Source organism: Condylura cristata, unplaced genomic scaffold (genome assembly GCF_000260355.1).
Source record: "Condylura cristata isolate star-nosed mole 26May11 unplaced genomic scaffold, ConCri1.0 scaffold00008, whole genome shotgun sequence".
In the NCBI taxonomy this organism is placed as follows: domain Eukaryota; kingdom Metazoa; phylum Chordata; class Mammalia; order Eulipotyphla; family Talpidae; genus Condylura; species Condylura cristata.
Window position 1 is genome coordinate 21,813,347 of NW_004567109.1, and position 18,732 is coordinate 21,832,078.

Consider the following 18,732-nt stretch of genomic DNA (forward strand, 5'->3'; position numbering starts at 1 on the left):
TGTGAATGTGGACATATTTTCAACTTTTCTCTCGTCCCTTTCTAATCCCACTTTCTGGCCTTTCCTAGATTCTTATTCCCAGGCAACCATAGATTTGGTTTGCATTTTTTAGTATTAAATGGAACCATAGAGAATATACTCTTTTTTTGGGGGGAGGTGTCTGGCTTCTTTTATTCAGAATAACTATTCTGATAGTCATGTGTATTGTTCAGTGTATCAATAACTCATTTCTTTTGTTCAAATTAATAGTTGATTTTCACAATTACAGAAAAATTAAGAGGAAGGTACAGATGTTTTCTATAATCCCTGCCACTACAAATACACCTCTCTTCCATTATCAGCATCCTTCATTACTGTGGTCCATTTGGGTAAGCAACAGGGAGTATGATTGCTGGGTCCTATGGTAGGAGTATGTCGTTTTGTAGATCACAAATTATCTTTTGCCAATGGACATTCTCATAGCCTAATGGACTATATTTATGCAGTACTACTTCTGCACTCTCTATTCTGATTCATTGACCTGTTTTCACCAATACCACATTGTCTTGATTATAGTAGTTCTAGAAGTGTTAAGGTCAACAGTGTCAGTTTTATGACTTTGTTCTGTTGGCTATCCTGAAGCTTTTGCTTCTCCAAATAAACTTCAGGGTCAGCTTGCCAATATAATTTGCTGGGATTTTGAATAGGACTGCACTGACTTTATGGGTTAAAATGACACATCTGAGACTTCCTATCTTTAGGTTTATTTAGTTTTTATTTTATTTGTTAATTAAAGCATTGTGGTTTTCCTATTAATCTTGTACATGTTAAATTAAAAAAGTATTATATACTTACACATACCTAAGTATTTAGCTTTAAAGGTGCTAATATAAATTATATATTTTCAGTTTCAAATTCTAATTGTTTATTGCTGGTTACAACATAGTAACTGACTTTCATATATTATGCTTGTATACTACAACATTGCTATAGTTGCTTATTAATTCTAGGAGGGTTCTTTTTTTTCCAGGTCAATTCTTTCAAATTCTCTGCATATACAACCACCTGAAAATAAGGAGAGAGTTTTATTTTTTCCTTCCCAATCTATGTATCTTCTATTTCTTTTTTTGCTCTTATTGTAATTGCTAGGTCATCCAATGACATGTTGTAAAGGATTGGTGAAAGGAGACATCCTGTCTTGTTCTTGATCTTAATGGGAAAGGTTCCAGCTTCTCTCCATTAAGTATAATATAGATGGCTACAGGTTTATTCTAGGTATTATAATTTAGCATAACTATACTGATATGCATAGATATTGCTGAATATATCAACAATCTCTTTTTATTATTGAGCAGTCTATCATGTTGATGACTATCAGGCATGTTTTCAGTTTTTAAACTATTACAAGTATATCCTCTATGAGGTTAAATCTTTGCATGGAAATAATACCTTCTTGGTTAAATTTCTAAAGGTGGACTAGACAGGTATATATAGATACTTAACTCACAAACAAGGAAATTTGCTTTTTTATAGTATATTACTGCAGTCAGAGAGTTCTACAAACATCACTCTATCTAAATTTAGAACATTTTCATCATCATCCAAAATAAACTCCATATCCAATAGCAGTCACTCTCCATTCTCCACTTAGTCTAGTCTCTAGAAGCTATTAATCTACTTTTTCTCTCTAGATTTGCCTGTTTTGGACATTTACTACCAAAAAAATTACATGTGAATTTTTCTGTTTTCACCAAGCATGAATTTTTTCAGGGTTAATCTATATGGTAACATCTATCAGTATTTCACTCATTCTTACTGCTGAATAACATTCCATTGTAAGGTTATATAACACTTGTATATGACACTTAAGCTGTTTCCTTTATGGCTATACTGACTAATGAAGCCATTAACATTTGTGTGAATGAAGCCATTAACATTTGTGTGGACCTGTTCACATTTCTCTTCAGGGCATATCTTATACACAGGTACCACTCAAAGCAGAATGTTTATATGATAATTTCATGTTTAACATTAAGGTAACTTATAAACCCTTTTCCAAAGTGGTTATAGCATTTTACAATCTTACCAGCAACACAGGAGGGTTGTAATTTCTACACATCACTGCCAGCACTTATATCAGCCTTTTTAAATTTAGCTATGCTAGTATATATTAAGGGCTATTTCACTGCAGTTTTGATATGAATTTTCCTAAAAACTAATAATCTTAAACATCTTTTATGTGTTTATTGGCCATCTGTATATTTTTGGAGAAATACTAAAATTCTCTGCCCATTTTACAATTAAGAAAGTTCTTTATAAGTTCTGGATGCAATTCCCTTATCAGATACATTATGCAAATATTTTCTCCCATTGTTTGGCTTAACTCAGTTTTCTTGATGTGTCCTTGAAAACACAAAACTTTTAAGTGTGATGAAGTCCAATTAGGCTTTCTTCGTTGTGTTTTAGGTGCCACATCTAAACATTCTCCCTAGTCCAAGGTCCTGAAGGCTTGAACTTACGTTTTCTTTTAAGTTTTATAGTTTTCGCTCTTACATTTAAGTCTACCATGTACTTGGAGGTAATTTTTGTATATGGTATGGAGTTAGGGTCCAGCATCATTATTTTGCATGTGAATATATGTTATCTCTGCAACAGCTGTTGAACCCCCCCCCTCAAAACAGGTTGCTTTGAGTTTTATAGGAATTACATAAAATCACTATGGAGAACACTGTGGTAAGCTATATGATTTGTCATTACTTTTCCCAAGTCAGTGGCTTATATTTTCATTCTCTTGCCAATGTCTTTTGAAGACATTTTAATTTTGATAAACTCCATCATTTTTTTTTAAAAAAGGAAACATGCTTTTGGTAAGGTGTTTTCTTCATATGGGTTTTATACATTTTTTAGCATATTCCTAATATTACCTTTTTTCTATGATTGTAAATGGGAGCTCATCTTCTGTTATATTTTCTACTGAGCTACTTTTAGTCACTGAGTAATTTTCTGGTTTTAATACTCCAGTAAAAATACATTTTTAAGTTAAGAGAATAATAATTTCTAATTTACTGATTTTTATTTTTTGAAATTAAATGGTGTGCTCAGTTTTGTCAAAAAATTTAATTATTTTACATTTCCACCAACAATTTATGAAAGTTCTACTTTCTTGCCACTATTAGGTATGGCCAGTTTTGTTTTTTTTTTTAAAGATTTATTTATGCGTACAAGAGCTTGGGTGCAGGCCACAGACACAGGGGGGAAAGAGGATCCACCAAAGACAGAGTGGGGAGCAGAATAGGCAGATTGACAGAAATACACTGCTGAGGGGAGCAGCGGGAGAGATCGGAGAGGTCTGCTATACCATGTGGGTCAGTTCCCTGGCTGTGGATGAAACCTATGCTCAGTGGCTGCTTAAAGCTTCATAGTGCTGAGACTGAACCTCTTGTGCCACCAGGAAGGCCCCCAGGGATGGCCAGTATTTTTTAAATCAGAGATACTTAAATAAATGTATATAGATGTATCTAATTTAACAATAGTTAGACTTATGATTTTTATGATGGTGCAAAAGTAAAATGCATTGAGTAGAAAATGTACTTTGAATTTTGAATTAGGACATTCTGCTTTTTACTCCCAGTGTATGTAAGATATTCAGTGTAGAAAAGATATGTAAGATATAATTACGTAAGATCTTCAACACCTAATTACAAAATAAGTTTTGTATTACATGATTTTGCCCATCTCTAGGCTAATCTAAGTAATCTGACCAATGTAGGCTAGCCTAAACCATGATGCCTGGTAGGTTAGGTGCATTTTTCATTATGATATTTTCAACTTACAATGGGTTTGTTGGTTGTAACTTCCATCACAAGTCAAGGAAGATGTGTAGTGACAACTCATTCTGCTTTTACTTTGTATTTTCCTAATGAAGCAGTCCTGAGTCATTTTCCTAATGAAGCAGTCATGTGCTTATTTGCCACCCATGTATTTCCTTTGGTGTTTATTCTTAATCTTTCAATCTGGATCCCTTTTCTCTTTTTTTGGACTGACTCCAGTGGTAGAACAATGTTGCCCAAAAATGGCAAAAGTAGACAAACTACCTTTCACAGAGATTGAAATATCAATATGAAAAATATTTCATGTATTACCCTTGTAATTGTAACTTGCAGTGGCTTTCCATTCCTTTGTGTAAATCTGTAATTCCATCTGGTATCATTTTCCTTCTGGACTTCCTTTAACAATTTTTATAGTGTGAGTTTGCTAGTGATGAATTCCCTTCAGTTTCTGTAAGTCTAAAAATATCTTTATTCAGTCTTCATGTTTGGAAGAACTTTTTGATGAATATAGAATTCTAGGTTTTGTTTTTTCTCTTAGTAGTTCAAAGATATGATTCAACTTTCCTCTTGTCTGTATTGTTTCTGACCAAAAAGTATCACCCTTATCTTATACTTTCCCTGTATCATTCTTATCTTATTCAACTCCCTAGTATCCCTTTTTTCCCTGGCTGCTTTTAAGATATTCTCTATCACTAGTTTTGAGCAATTTGATGATATGCTATAGTGTAGTTTTCTTCTTATTTCCTCCTTTTGGTGGGGGAAGGAAAGGAAGAAGCTCACTGAGCTTCTTAGATCTGTGATTTTAGTTTTCCTCAGTTTTGAACAGATATGAGCCACTATTATCTTCAAACACTTTTTTCTGTACTCCATCTCTTCTTTGACCACTCCACTTACATGGTCTATTAAATCACTTCAAGTTACTGCATAACTCACTGATACTCTTTCTCAGGAATTCTTATTTCTCTTTTGTGTTTTATTTTGGATAGTTTTTCTTGCTATCTTCAAGTTTACTGGTCATCAATCCCATTCGGTGCCCAGTATATTTTTCACTTTGCACATAGTAGGTCAAATGAGGTTACTTTATATCTCCCATATCTCTCCTTAACATCTGAACAAGCTACTGGACAAACTACTTCTGGTGGCTACTGGGTTCAATCAGGTTTTCCTTTCCTTGAGCCATGGTCTTAAACTCTAAAGTTTACTGGTACCAAGAAAATCATAAGGGGTTCTATTCATTTGTTTCCCATCACTTAGAGATCACTTGCTTGGCTGTCTAAGATCTGTTACTTGAATAACATTTAATATATTTAGTCTATCTTTTTATTATTTCAGCTGGGAGTATGAATTCAGCCTCTATTATTTCAAATGAGCATACGCCCTGAAATTGTATTTTTCTAAGACAAAATTCAAACTCAGAGTGAAATGTTTACAGTTTGAAGAAATAACTAGTGACTAGAAGGGAGCTATAAATAACCTTCTGGTGTCTGTTCAGCAGCAATATACTTCTTTGCTTATGAGTCTTAATGTATTGACATAGTCAGCATCATTTATGCATCATGCGGGACATTTAATACTATGTGGAAACTCTGAATAGTGTCTAATAAAGCCCTAAAACTCCCCAAAGGGGCTCAGTGCCAGCTTCCTTATGGAAAGGTAAGATTTTGGCAGGGATGTTGAATACAGAGAAATGAATACTACTCTACTTTGAAAAATTATCTAAGAGCTATAGCTATTACGTATCTGCCTGAATTAAAGCGATAGAAAAAAAATAGCACTTGTTTTCAGTTAACATTGAAGCACTTGTTTTCAGTTACACTGAATATCCTCAAGGAGGTAAAGAAGAAGGAAAAGATGTTACTTGCGATGAAACTGGGAAGAAGGAATATTGTCTAAACTCAAGTGACTATTATGTCCTAGGTTGTATTCTTTCCATAGTTTACTAGGGCCTGCAAGAGAGAAGCTCTCAACTCATGTTTAGCTTATCTTAGAATTAGAAAAACTTGCCTCCCACCTACTGAAGATGTTGAGAATCATTTACCTGCTTGAAGCAATGGACAGGTGCTGGGACTGAACATGTTTCTTTTAGGTATTTGTCCCAGGTAAAATGACCTGTAAAGGAAATAGAAATCTCTATCACACTCAACTTCCTAAAAATGTTTTCAGGATATAATCTACACTAAATATTAAGCTGTTTACAGACAGTTTGGAGCACAAGAAAACTTATTTTATCCTGTTTGAGCTCAAAGGAATAGCAGGTAAGTATCTAAGTGACCTGAGTGGATCATTGTATGTCATTTTTAAATCATGTCTGAAAATAGCCTGAGACATTTCTCATATTAGTTCCTAAAGTGATCCAAAATGCCAAAGCAAGATACCACAGTCTGAGAGAAGTACCCAGGCAGCTTGTGCAAACAGAAGAGGCAGAAAATGGGCAAAGAGATTGCTTCTGAACAACATGTCTCTTGAAAAGGTCACTTAGTGTCTTCATGTAATATCTTTTAACACACAATATGATTGAATAACACCATCTCAAATCAGAGAGAATAAAGGAAAGGCTATCTTAAAGATGGGATAAAAGGGCTCCAGGGTAAGGAAAGCCAGAATGAATGAGAATATACTGGAATACTCATTCTAAAGTGATTCTCTCTCGCCCACCTATATTGTATCCCCATCTCTGCCATAGTTGCACTGCTCTAAGGTACAAAATGACAAAAATTTAGCAGATAAAAACAGGACGAGATTTGTATTTCTGATGACAGTATAAAAATAAGTTGGGAAATATACAGAATCTTTTAGCCTCTTGAAGTGGCTGGCGTTAAGTCTCAAATTTTGAGGAACACTGTAGGAAAGAACGATTTTTAATGAGACACCATACTTAAGCCAGGCAAAACATATGCATTTTGGGGACAGAATGTTACATACATATTTTACAGGACTAGAGGCTTATCAAGTTATTTTAAAAGGTTAAACCATTATCAATCTCCCACTAATACCCACCTAGAGGTGACCCCATGATGGAGCAGAGTGGGTCCCAGAGACTTTCATAAGCTAAAACACTGTAGCAAACCAGCATTTCTTGAAGTTTCCTCTGCAGTGGAGCAGCACAGGGCCCCTTTGGGCCATGCATAAAGCACTAGCTGCTGAGAATAAAAATGAGTCACTGAATAATGCAATCTAAATCACTCCAAAGATGATGCCAAGAGCTCATACTCTACTGACTTTATAGCTTCTGTTTTTAAACTAGTACCTTTCCACAATCATTAGCCAAGCCAAATAGATATTTTTCAGAAATTACAGTCAGTTCTTATTCATTTTATGGACTGGCCAATTATTAGTTATCTTGAATAGTTAATCCATAGGGAAAATGAGATGGATATTTCCTAGAGTCAAGATCTGGAGTTTGTCAGGATATAATAGTTGCCTCCTAGCTGAAATAGCACTCAAGTGAAGACAGAATATATGCAATTACTTGTTAGAAAAACAAAACATTACAAATTATTATTCCATCTTTACAAATGAAGGATTAAATAATAAGTCTTAGATTTAACTGGACTGTGATTCTTGAGTTCTAGCATCTAGAGAATCACTGTCCCCAAAACAAAACAAAACAAAAAAACCTTCCTGTAATGACAGAATGCTTTCTATCTATAAGAGAGCCACTAGCCAGGTGTAATTCCTGAACACCTGAAATGTGACTAGCATGAGTGAGGAATTAAATTTTAAATATTGTTTAATTTGATTTAAATACTTATGCCTGACTAGTAACTACTGTATTGGGCAGCAGAGGATCTAGTTTTGGTCAGTCCTAGGCTACTGCTTGAATTAGCTTGAGTTCTGACCAAAACCACATAAGGGTTTTGGTTATAAAACGTATGATGGCATCAGGAATACTGAAATAACTAGGATATCAGTTACAGTTCTCTATTACACATACCAATTATGGCAATCAATCCCTTTTATACAGGTAAGAAATCTTGTATCACCTACTACTTTGGAAAGAAACACCCTATTACCAAGAAAATGAAAAGTAATCACTGTTAAAAGCAGTTCTTCCACCATGAGGGTATGAGCCACATCTAAATGTTTGTTTGGCTGCTAAGACAGTCCCTTATTAACAAGTAAACTGTAAAGTAATTTAATTTATATTGACCCAAGAAGGATACTGAGTCATTCTTATTACTACTTATTACTTATACTGTAATGCTCATAATGGAGCCAAACAAACTTATCACTCTTTTAAGTTTCGTTAAACACTAAAATAACCACAGAAGAAACAGGACAGGTAGTAAGGTATATATCAGAGGTTATCAAAGTCTTGGTAAAGGTCCAGATAATAGGAAGTTTATGTTTTGTGGGGCATGAAATCTTTGTCACAACTCAACTCTACCATTGTAGCATGAAAATAGACACAGATAGTATATAAATATAGTATAATTGTGTTCCATTAAAACCTTATTTACAATAAACAGATAGCAAACTGGATTTGAGCCCCCAAACTGGCTACTAATAAATAGCACAAATAAACAGGCTTTAAATTTTATAGTTAAAAGTGTGCCTTCTTCTAACCTCTATTCATTGGTCTTATATGTTCCTCTTTAATATGTCCCAAAACGCTTAGTGTTTATTTGATGTGATTATTTAGGTACATCTATATCTCTTGGCAATGTTCTGGCCAATATCCTCTATAAGAACTCTACTTTATCCTACTAAAATTTGGGTTTCCCAAATTCCTAAGAGCAAAAATATTAATTCAATGTGAATTAGACTTGAACGTGAGACCTGAAGCCATAAAATACATAGAAGAAAATATAGACAATGTACCCCATGTCAATGGCTTCATTGATGACTCTAAGGCCTCAGCTTCAGTGGCTAGGGAAACAAATGCACAACAAAAGGAACTATTTCAAAAGTTCTTCACAGTGAAAGAAATTATCAGTAAACCAAAAAGATATCCATTGAATGGGAGAAAATATTTGTATATCATACATCTGATAAAGAGTTATTATCCAATATTTACAAAGAACTCAACAATAACAAAATAACCACCTAATCAAGAAATGAGCAGAAGATCTAAGAGACATGTCCCTGAAGAAGACATAGATGGCTAACAGATACATTACAATGCTCATCATCCCTTATCAGGGAAATGCAATCAAAACCACAGTAAGATACCATCTCATACTTGTAAGAATGGCCTATATCAGAAAGATAAAAAACAATTAGTGTTGGTGGGGGTGTGGAGAAAAAGGAACCTTGGTATACTGATAGGTGGAAATGTGAATTGGTCTAGCCCCTATGATAAACAATATGGAGATTCTCAACATATTAAAAATAGGTCTACTATATGACCCAGCAATTCCACTCCCAGTTATCTATCCAAAGAATATAAAAACACGAATTAAAAAAGATACATGCATTCCTGTACTCACTGCAAGACTATTTACAATAGCCAAATTATGAAAACAACCTACATAACCAACAATGGATGAGTAGAGATGAACAATGGAATTCTACTCGGTTATTAAAAAAGTGGAGGGTATAATGCTAAGTGAAACACAAACATTGGATGGTTTCCACTCAAGTATAGAATATAAAAAACAACAAAAAAGAAACTGACAAAAACAAGCACTGGGATCTGACTGTGGAACTGATGTTACCAGAGAGGATGGAGGCTGGGCAAAGGGTAGAGGGAGCCCATTGCATTAGCTCTTTGGTGGGTTATTAGCAATTTGGTGGTAGGTGTGGTGTGGTGACATATATTGAACAAGGTGTAAATCTGTACTCCTAAAACACACAATGTTATAAATCAATGTTATCTCAATTTAAAAAATGAATAGACTAATTACTTTTTCTATATAGCATTCTGTCTCCCCAGAATCCCACCATGTCCTTATCTACTATAATATTGCTCATACCTTTATTTTCATAATTATCTTATCACAGTAATTTATGTATAAGCTCTTTGATGACAGGGGCTACTGTTTATTAATATTTTTCACTTCACTGTTTAACACAGTGGCTGAAACTTAATAGAGACTCAATGAAAGTTTGAGTGAATGAAAAGCAGCAGCAAGCAAGCAACAGTCTTTTCTGGACAAGTAAAATTATATCTGAGATACTAAATTTATTTTGGGAAGGTAAATAGAACAAACCAAATCTAAAGAGGACCTAAGTAGTGAAGAAATAGGAAATCATGTCACCTGAATACCAGCTAAAAGAGCAACAAAGATTTCACACACAAAGAGAGCAAAATCGCTGTTATTCCTCTCCCATCTAGCCAATATATATTTATAGTGTGTACCAAAGCATTGTGCTGGGTCCTAGAGTTAACCACAATAAAAATCTTGCCCTCACAGAGCTTCAGTTTAGTGAGAGACAGAGACTAACAGTCAAGTATAAGAAACTGGCTGGCACATGGAGATGGAGGGTGCTCCAGGAGCCTCGAGAAGGAGGGAGATGGAAGAGTCCCAGAGGGAGCAGCCTCTAGGCTTCTACATCAAAGTGTAAAAGGATAAGCAGGAATCAGTGAATGAGAGAGGAAGTACTTTTTAAATTTTACTTTAGACTGAAATAAAAGCATTAAAGGTGCAGAACTGAATAAAAAGCAGTTCTAAAAACCGAATCTTTTAGTAGCTAATAGATGGAGTTAAAGAAATAGCAGCCCAGAAATGGAGTTATAGATAAAAGCAGTGTTTAGGTTTCAGAGAGCCTTACACAAAAGACCGGTGAGAAGAAGCAGAATTGAGCAGTTTGCAGAAAGATTAATTCTATCTCTAGTATGAAAAATGGACCAGAAGAGAGTCAGGCTGGGGCAGGAAGGCTAGCCTGGAAAACCCCTAATAATCTAGGTGGCTCTAATTAGGAAAGTCACAGAGTGGCAGTGAGAAGATAGTCTCTAGAACTGCTTTCTATCAACAAGGGGTCGGTGGATGCAAAATTCATTCATACTATTTGATATAGGCCCAAAAGTGTGACTTACAGAAATTACAAAGAAACTAATTTTGGCTCTAAAACCATCTGTCTAAATATGAAGTGAGTTGCCTGAAAAGGCTGTTAATTTGCCAACAACTTTGAGGAGCTGTTTTAGAGATTTTATAAGAAATACATCATGCTGTGGTCAACTTCGGTTATTTTTTTTTAAAGATTTATTTATTTATGCATACAAGAACTGGGGTACAGGCCAGAGGTGGGGAGCGGGGTGAAAGGATTCACCAGAGACAGAGTCGGGAGCAGAACAGGCAGATGAGGGGAGCGGGGGCAGGTCAGGAGAGGTCTGACACACCATGTGGGTCACCTCCCTGGGTAGGGATCAAACTTGTGCTATAGTGACTGGTGATAGCTTCATAGTGCTTTAATCCATTGTGCCACCATGGAGAGCCCTCATCTTAGATTATTTTAAGGCCTCTTCCAAACTCTTAAGATTCTGTGACTATTGAATTTTATATTTTGGGTTGCTTTCTGTGTTTGCTGAGTAAAATGAAATGTGTAGGATTAACTTATCAGATGATAGCTCTGACTGTGCTGCCTCTATTCCCATGAGGAAAAATACTTTCAAATTTTAAGCAATATTTAATAGCTGATGTACTTTATGATAAATTGAGTATATCCACTTTTCATGATTTCCTGTCAACAAATTATGTTGTTTATAAATTATCTTAAGTTGTCACTGGACCTGTAACTGCTATTACCATATCAGCAACAAAACCCAGAAACAGTAGGAATACCATTTGCCCGCAACATGACAAATTATGTTCCTCATCATCCATGTACACTATAACTTGCAAAGTAGGATTTATTTCCATTTAAAAGATAATAGGTGCAGAAAGATTACATGATTTTCCTGAAATCTCAAAACTGGTAAGTGGGAAATAGGAATTTGAACCAAGGCTTGTCTGATTTTATGTCCATGCATTTTCTGTCACAATAGCACCCTGGAAAGTTCCACAAAAGTTGCAAGGAATAATTAAAATTGACAATCATTTATTGCTTATCAGGTGCCAGCCCCTTTACCTGCATTATTTTATTTTTTCAGCTCACATTAATATAATGTTTTACTTCAAAGATGTCACAAATTCAACCTAGAGTCTGAGGATAGTGACTGAACAGAATGAAAATTATAGTGACCTTCTAAAGTTGAAAAGTATTTAAGACTTTTAAAGATGTTTTCACACCCATTAACTTATATAATCTTAACAAAACGAAGTAGGCAGAACAGATGATTACTACCAGTTTACAAATCAGAAAACTAAGAATCAAAGTCACAAAGTTACTAAGTGGCTGGGTTCAATTTCAAAGTACACAGGAGCTCTGACTCCTAGTTTAGGGTTTGACTACACCATTTCCCTTGACTATAGATCATGAAAGTAGTTTGTTATTGGAAGAAAATACACACTGATAATTAGAGCTGAACACATGAAGTTGCAGTGAGTATGCTAAAAAACTTGAACAAAAATAACATGTAGGATTCACAAAGACTTAAACTAACGTCTATCTAGGAATCCTAAAAGCTGAGTGAAAAATAGTAGTTTAACTCTTGTTATCTGATATTTTAATATTTGTTTTTATTTATTTAAAAATTATAGAAAATTGAGTTTTAATTTCAGTTCACTATATCTCATAAAGAATTTCTTTTGGGAAAAAATCTGATCAAGTTCTGATCTATAGATAAGATCTATAGCTCTTTTGTTCCACATTTAGTGGAACTAGACTAAGTTAATTACAGCTTGGTTCAGTTCTCTTTTTCCTTGTATTGTATATAATTAAGCCCCCTTCCCTTTTACTTAACTTGGACGATGATAAAGAAGGTTTGACATACAGCTGAGATGAACTGAATGGGCTTATTAGGCAGATAAAAGCACTGGCATCACTAGTTTATGAGACAGAGACACATGGGATTTTTTTCCCTAGAGTAAATCTAGCTTAGTAATTCCCCTTATTTAATAGAAACACAAGAAAAATAACTTACCCAACTCCAGGATGTCTGTAGCTTCTATTAAAGAAAAAAAAACAGCATAAGTCACCATAACAAACATATAAAAATGACAGGAAGGTGAAGTTCTGGGGAGAAGTGAGGGCTTGAGAGTTCACCTAGTCCTATGTTCTTTTCAAAGCTATTGAGTTTATTAGTAGTAGTTGTGGAAGTGCATCAATAATTCTGCCTCACCCCAAGTCTAAAATCTGAAAAATGTGGAAATCCAAAGAGGTTAAACAACTGTGCCTAAAGTTATCAAGCTAATTTGGAACTGCCTACACTCAAAATTTAAATTTCCTGATATTCAGCTCAAAACAAAACATACTTCTTTTGACAGATCCCTCTATATAAATCTTTTTTTCTTTAACAAGTGAGTTTTTTTGTATACTCAGACCTCTAAGAGCAAAATTTTATGGTGAGAGACATCAACTAAGATTTTTCCATGCTAAACAAGTTTTTTTCTTACCTTGATATTGGGATGCAGATTCTGATAGATGACTATATCTGTGTTTTCTAACATCATTCCAGTCTATTACTGCAGAAAGAGAGAAAACAGTCATGTGGAAAGAAAACATGGGATTTAGCAATATGCATCAACAGATTTGATAAAGTAGTTTACTTCTGAAATTCAATTCTAAGAAATAATACAAAATATAAGGAAAAAGTTTTTAAATGTTTTAGTATTTTGTATAATAACTAAAAGGGGCGGATACCTAAATGTTTGAAACAGAATCTAAGACTAAAAGATTGTAATATATGTTGATGGCACACGGGTGACTTGGTGATGGGAAACCCGCAGGGATTACAATTGAGATGGAAAAAATAAATGTACAAAATGATGTAAAAATAAACTGTTATAAAAAAAAGATTGTAATATATTCAATTGGCCAAGTATTTTACAATTATTACAGTTTTATATATGTTAAATAACAAAATGGAAAATGCTGAAGTCAAAATGTTATTTAGCAAAATGTGGTATATTAAAATGATATTCAAGGAATAATCAAATGATGTAAAAACTATAAACAAAGAACATTGCTGTCAAGGGCAGAAATGTGCTCTCCTCACCACCTCTCAATTTATGTTGAAATTCTCCCACTCCACTGTTTCAGACTGTGACGTTTTGGAAAGAGGGTTAATAAAAATTAATTTAATAAAATAAGGTCATTAGTGTGGGTCCAAGTCCAATATAACTGGTGTCCTTACAAGACACCAGGCCCAGGGAAAACATGAAATGAAGATACTAGAAGAGCGACATCTAAGAGCCTGAGGAAAAAACCCAACCCTGCCAACACCTTGATCTTGTATAGCCTCCAGAACTGTGAGGGGGGGAAATTACTCAGTGTGTAGTTTCTGTTATGACAACCCTAGCCAAATAATACAACATTCAAAAGTTATTACTAGAAAAAAGATATAAACATAGCAAATATAATTAGCTAGTTATCTCTGGAAAGAGTACTATTATATATATAATCTCATTGTTTCAAATTTTCTGCAAATAAGATGATTTAATACAATGGAAGTGCATTTTCCTTGTTTTAAAATTTAGATCTGTCTGACCTTACCACCTGCCATATTAATTATCCATCATGTTTTTACTTTTATTCTTACCCAGTTCAGATTCCACGGTCCTTTGTCAATACCATTTTCTGGCAAACTTTTTTTTTTTAAATTGCAGTATAATTGATACATAAGATTATATTAGTTTCAGGTATACATCATAATGATTTGGTATTTGTATATACCACAAAGTGATCACTATAATCAAACATACATAGTTATCATACATAGTTATAAAATATTTTGGGGGGAGGGCTTTAAGTGCTGAAGAAAAAGAAATGCAGGTTTATAGGTCTCTCTTTAAATTCATGGCCATAATTATCAAATGCCATGAATAAAGCTAGAAATCACACATTTCCCTATTATGCTTGCTTTTCTACTAAAAAAAAGTCATATCTTTTCTTCTTTACTCCAAACATTCCTTCCCTTCCCTTCTTTCTCTCTCTCTCTCTTTCCCCCCTTACCTTCTTTCTTAAGGGATGACCTTAATTCAGGCTTCATTGAGAAAACAGAAATTAAGGGTAGTGGACTTTCATGTGTGACTTATTTTTAGAAAGTACAGACTTGATCTTGTTTAGCAGTATGTCCCCAATGGATAGATAGTATAGCAGTAGTACTCACTTAATGTTTGATGAATGAATAAATCTATTCACTCATTTTTCTTTCTAATTTCCTCCCTGTTGCTGTGGATACAATGTCTCTGTTTTTATCAAAAGTCAACCCTCCAATTTTGCTCCAGATTCCATTTCCTTTCATCCTCTTAAAGACATTATACAGTTAACCCTTGAAAAATGCAGGGGTGAGGTAGGAGTGCTGACCCACACACAGTCAAAAATCCATCTAACTTTTGACACTCCCCCAAACTTAACTATTAATAGCCTGATGTTGCCTAAAAAAAAAAAAAAGAAAAAAAAAAAAGGCTTACCAGTAACAGTTGATTAATACATATTTTATGCTAATGTACTATATACTGTATTCTTAGAATAAAGTTAAGGTTGAGAAAAGAAAATAAATTAAGGAAAATACATTTACAGCACTGGACTCTATCAATACTGAAAGTTTATATCACCTATTATAATAGAAACTTTTGTAAACAGTTCATATTATCTGTTCACAAGAAAATCTGTGTATAAGTGGACCTGTGCAATTCAGCCTCATCTTGTTCAAGGGACAATTATGTTCTCTTTCTAATAAAGCATTTGCACCAGCATTGCTTCATTGTCTCCTATTAAAACAAATATACATATAAAAAATCTAAATACCCTCACCCCAATATTCTTAATTACTCTCCCGCTATATTCTTCTTCCTCTGACCTCAATAGGAGTAAATACGCTTTAAGAGTTGTCACTGTCTTATCATTTATTCATGCTATTTCCTAATTAAAATAGGGTTTTTTCTGCACAAAACTCAAGTTGAGATTACTCGCAAATTCATATTTCCAGCATTGGTCTCTTCTTGGAATTCCACACTCACATAATACAACTACTTATAAATGATCAATTGGATAATTCAAATGTAACACAAGACTAAAACAGAATGCCATCTTTGTCAACCTTTTCATCTCTTCAAACACAAGCAAGCAGTAACTCCATTACTTAAATGCTGAAGTAAAAAATCATTGAAATTATCCTTGCTGCAACTATTTCCTTTATAGTCACAGTCAATCCATCAATAAGTACTGTTGGGCAAATGCACCCCATTACTTATACACTCTAATTCAAGCCACCATTATCTTACGTGGACCATTACAATAGCCTGGCAACTTTTCCTGCTTTTAAATTACTAGAACACTCCAACTTATTCTCCACATACCAGTGAGAATGAGCATTTCAAAACCTGAAAGAGACCATGTGAACTGTCTGCTTAAGGACCTCTAAAAGCTTCCACTGAATTAAGGGTGTCTTTCAAAGATATGAAGAATCTAGCCCCTGCCACTTTTCTGATTTGACTGTTACAGACATTTTAAAAACTATATTCCAATTATATTAGTCAGTGCCCACATGAAGAGGCATTTTTCTTCTGGTTGATGCCACCTACCTTCTCAATAACTTGTTTTCTTCTAAATCATTAATAAAGATTACAAACTTGACCAGGTTTAAAAATTGCTGACAGCGACAAAGACTTTAGGGTGTCACAATTAAGTTTGCTTAAAAATGTTTACATTTTTATAATTAGAAAGAACATAGTCTTTAAAAATATACAATATACATTTAAATTACAAAAATTTTTTGTATTACATCACTTAAATAAAGATGAGCTACTGAGTCATGGAAACAACACTAAATAGAAACCTACAGGATCACTAATATTAAAACAACTATCTAAGAAACCAATGTTATTTAGAAACAAAACACCCCAATAAAAAAAAGTGGGGGGTGGGGAAAGAAAGCCAAACTTAATTGCAAAAGAAAATGAACAAAATTAACTTCCCAAGCTTACGTGGGAAGAAAGGCATCAAATAAAGATAACGAGAAAGGAATTTCTGAGAAGAAATGTTTGAAACAACTGGCACAAATAGGTATATTCTGGAAAGCAGCACCAAAAGAAGGAAAAATTTTATTTAAAAAATGCTAATTTCTAAGCATCACCATAAGTTACCCATAGGGATTAGGTAACTGACCCTTTATAAATTCCTAAATGAGTAGAATATAGTACCTGATGTTAGCCATTAACAAAGAAGCTAGTCACCTATAATTTTTCAAAATATTCTAAGAAAAATAGCAATGTTTCAGAATATATTATGATATGAAGCTATTATTTTTAAACAACCAATTCAATTTTATTCCCTGTCTCCTAGCAGTATACCAGTTAACAGTAACAAATCAGAAACCTGGTATCTTCTTTAATGCTTGCACTCATTTGCCCTCTAAAACCAGTACTGTTAGTTTCACATCTAAAACAACATCTCCTTTGTTGTATCAACCCTGAGCTTATCTGAGTTTAAAATACCATTATTTCTTACCTTGATAATAAAGTTACTTAATTTCTGTCTTATCTCATTACTTCCCAATCCACTTTAACATTAATTTTTTAAAAATATAGATTAAGGGCCCTCCCTGGTGGTGCAATGGGTTAAAATGCAGCACTATGAAGCTATCACCGCCACTACACCACAAGTTCCTTCCCTGGCCAGGGAGGTGACCCATATGGTGTGGCAGACACCTCTCCTGACTTGCCTGCTGCTCCCCTCAGCAGTGTACTTCGTCAATCTGCCTGTTCTGCTCCCCACTCAGTATCTGGTGAAGCCTCTCACCCCCCGCAACTCTAGCCTGTACCCCAGTTCTGTATGCATAAATAAATCCAAAAACTTGCTACTGCCCCTTAAAAAATTATTAAGCCCTAAATCATTATCTATAAATATATTAAACATCCCATGTCTTTCATTATCTCTATATTCTTCCCTTCTACCTCTCTATTTGGAAGGTTCTTATTTACTTATCATGGTCCAGGATGAATGTTACTTTGTAATAGCTTTCCACTTAATATCCTTAAACAGAGTACTATCTCTGCCTTCTACTTCTATGCCTGTCAGTGTGTCAGAGTGAAATAAGAGATAACTATTAAGCCAGTTAGTATTCCTGGTACACCGTGAGCACTCAATCAAAAAAATTTGTCTATTTTCCAAAATCAGAAAGTTATGTAATAGAGAAAAATTTACAGAATCATTATTTAAATGCATGCCGCCTTCATCAAAACAATACTGAGAGATTCATACTTAGACACTATCGTTAGCTATTATTCATGTTAGTGAAGAATAACTAAAAACATATCTAAAAATAGGCAATACTGGCCTATAGGACTCTGGTTCTAGAGGTCAATTACATTCTTATTTCATGTGACTTGATCGCACAACCTACCTCCTAATAAAAGAAACATGACTATTTCAGACATAGAGATAAAAGAGAAGGTTTTAGCAACTAGCAGCAACAAATGTTGGTGAGGATGTGGAGAAAAAGGAACTCTCCTACACTGCTGGTGGGAGTGCAAGCTGATATAACCACTATGGAATGCTGTTTGGAAGTTTCTCAAAAGGCTAAAAATAGAGCTTCCTTATGACCAGCAATCCCACTCCTAGGTATCTACCCAAAGGACACAAAAACAATGATTCAAAAAGACACCTGCACCCCCATGTTTATTGCTGCTCTATTTACAATAGGGACGCCATGAGATCAACCCAAATGCCCAAAAATAGATGACTGGATTAAAAAGATGTGGTACATATACACAATGGAATATTGCTCAGCAATCAAAAAAGATAAACTCATGCCTTTTGCAGCAACATGAATGGAGCTGTAAAGGGCTTAGTGAAATAATCCAGAAAGAAAAAGAAAAATACCGGATGGTTTCACGCATAGCAGGAACATAAGAGATCAGTGCAAAAAAAAAAAAAA

The 18,732-nt window shown here is 34.4% G+C and overlaps 1 protein-coding gene across 6 annotated transcripts in view; it reads right to left on the reverse strand.

Moving 5' to 3' along the window:
• SCMH1 (sex comb on midleg homolog 1 (Drosophila)) overlaps positions 1-18,732 on the reverse strand; it is a 75,987-nt gene that overhangs the window by 46,235 nt on the left and 11,020 nt on the right. For 3 of the 6 annotated variants that reach the window (XM_004678858.2, XM_012722646.1, XM_012722647.1), the window contains 3 exons: positions 13,247-13,315; positions 12,775-12,798; positions 5,848-5,918 (listed from right to left, as the gene is read on the reverse strand). In XM_004678858.2, coding sequence (XP_004678915.1) covers positions 5,848-5,918; positions 12,775-12,798; positions 13,247-13,315 — 164 coding nt within the window. Of the gene's footprint in view, positions 1-5,847; positions 5,919-6,806; positions 6,947-12,774; positions 12,799-13,246; positions 13,316-18,732 lie in introns of those variants that run through there. The other 3 variants (XM_004678859.2, XM_012722648.1, XM_004678857.2) reach the window with 2 other exon arrangements.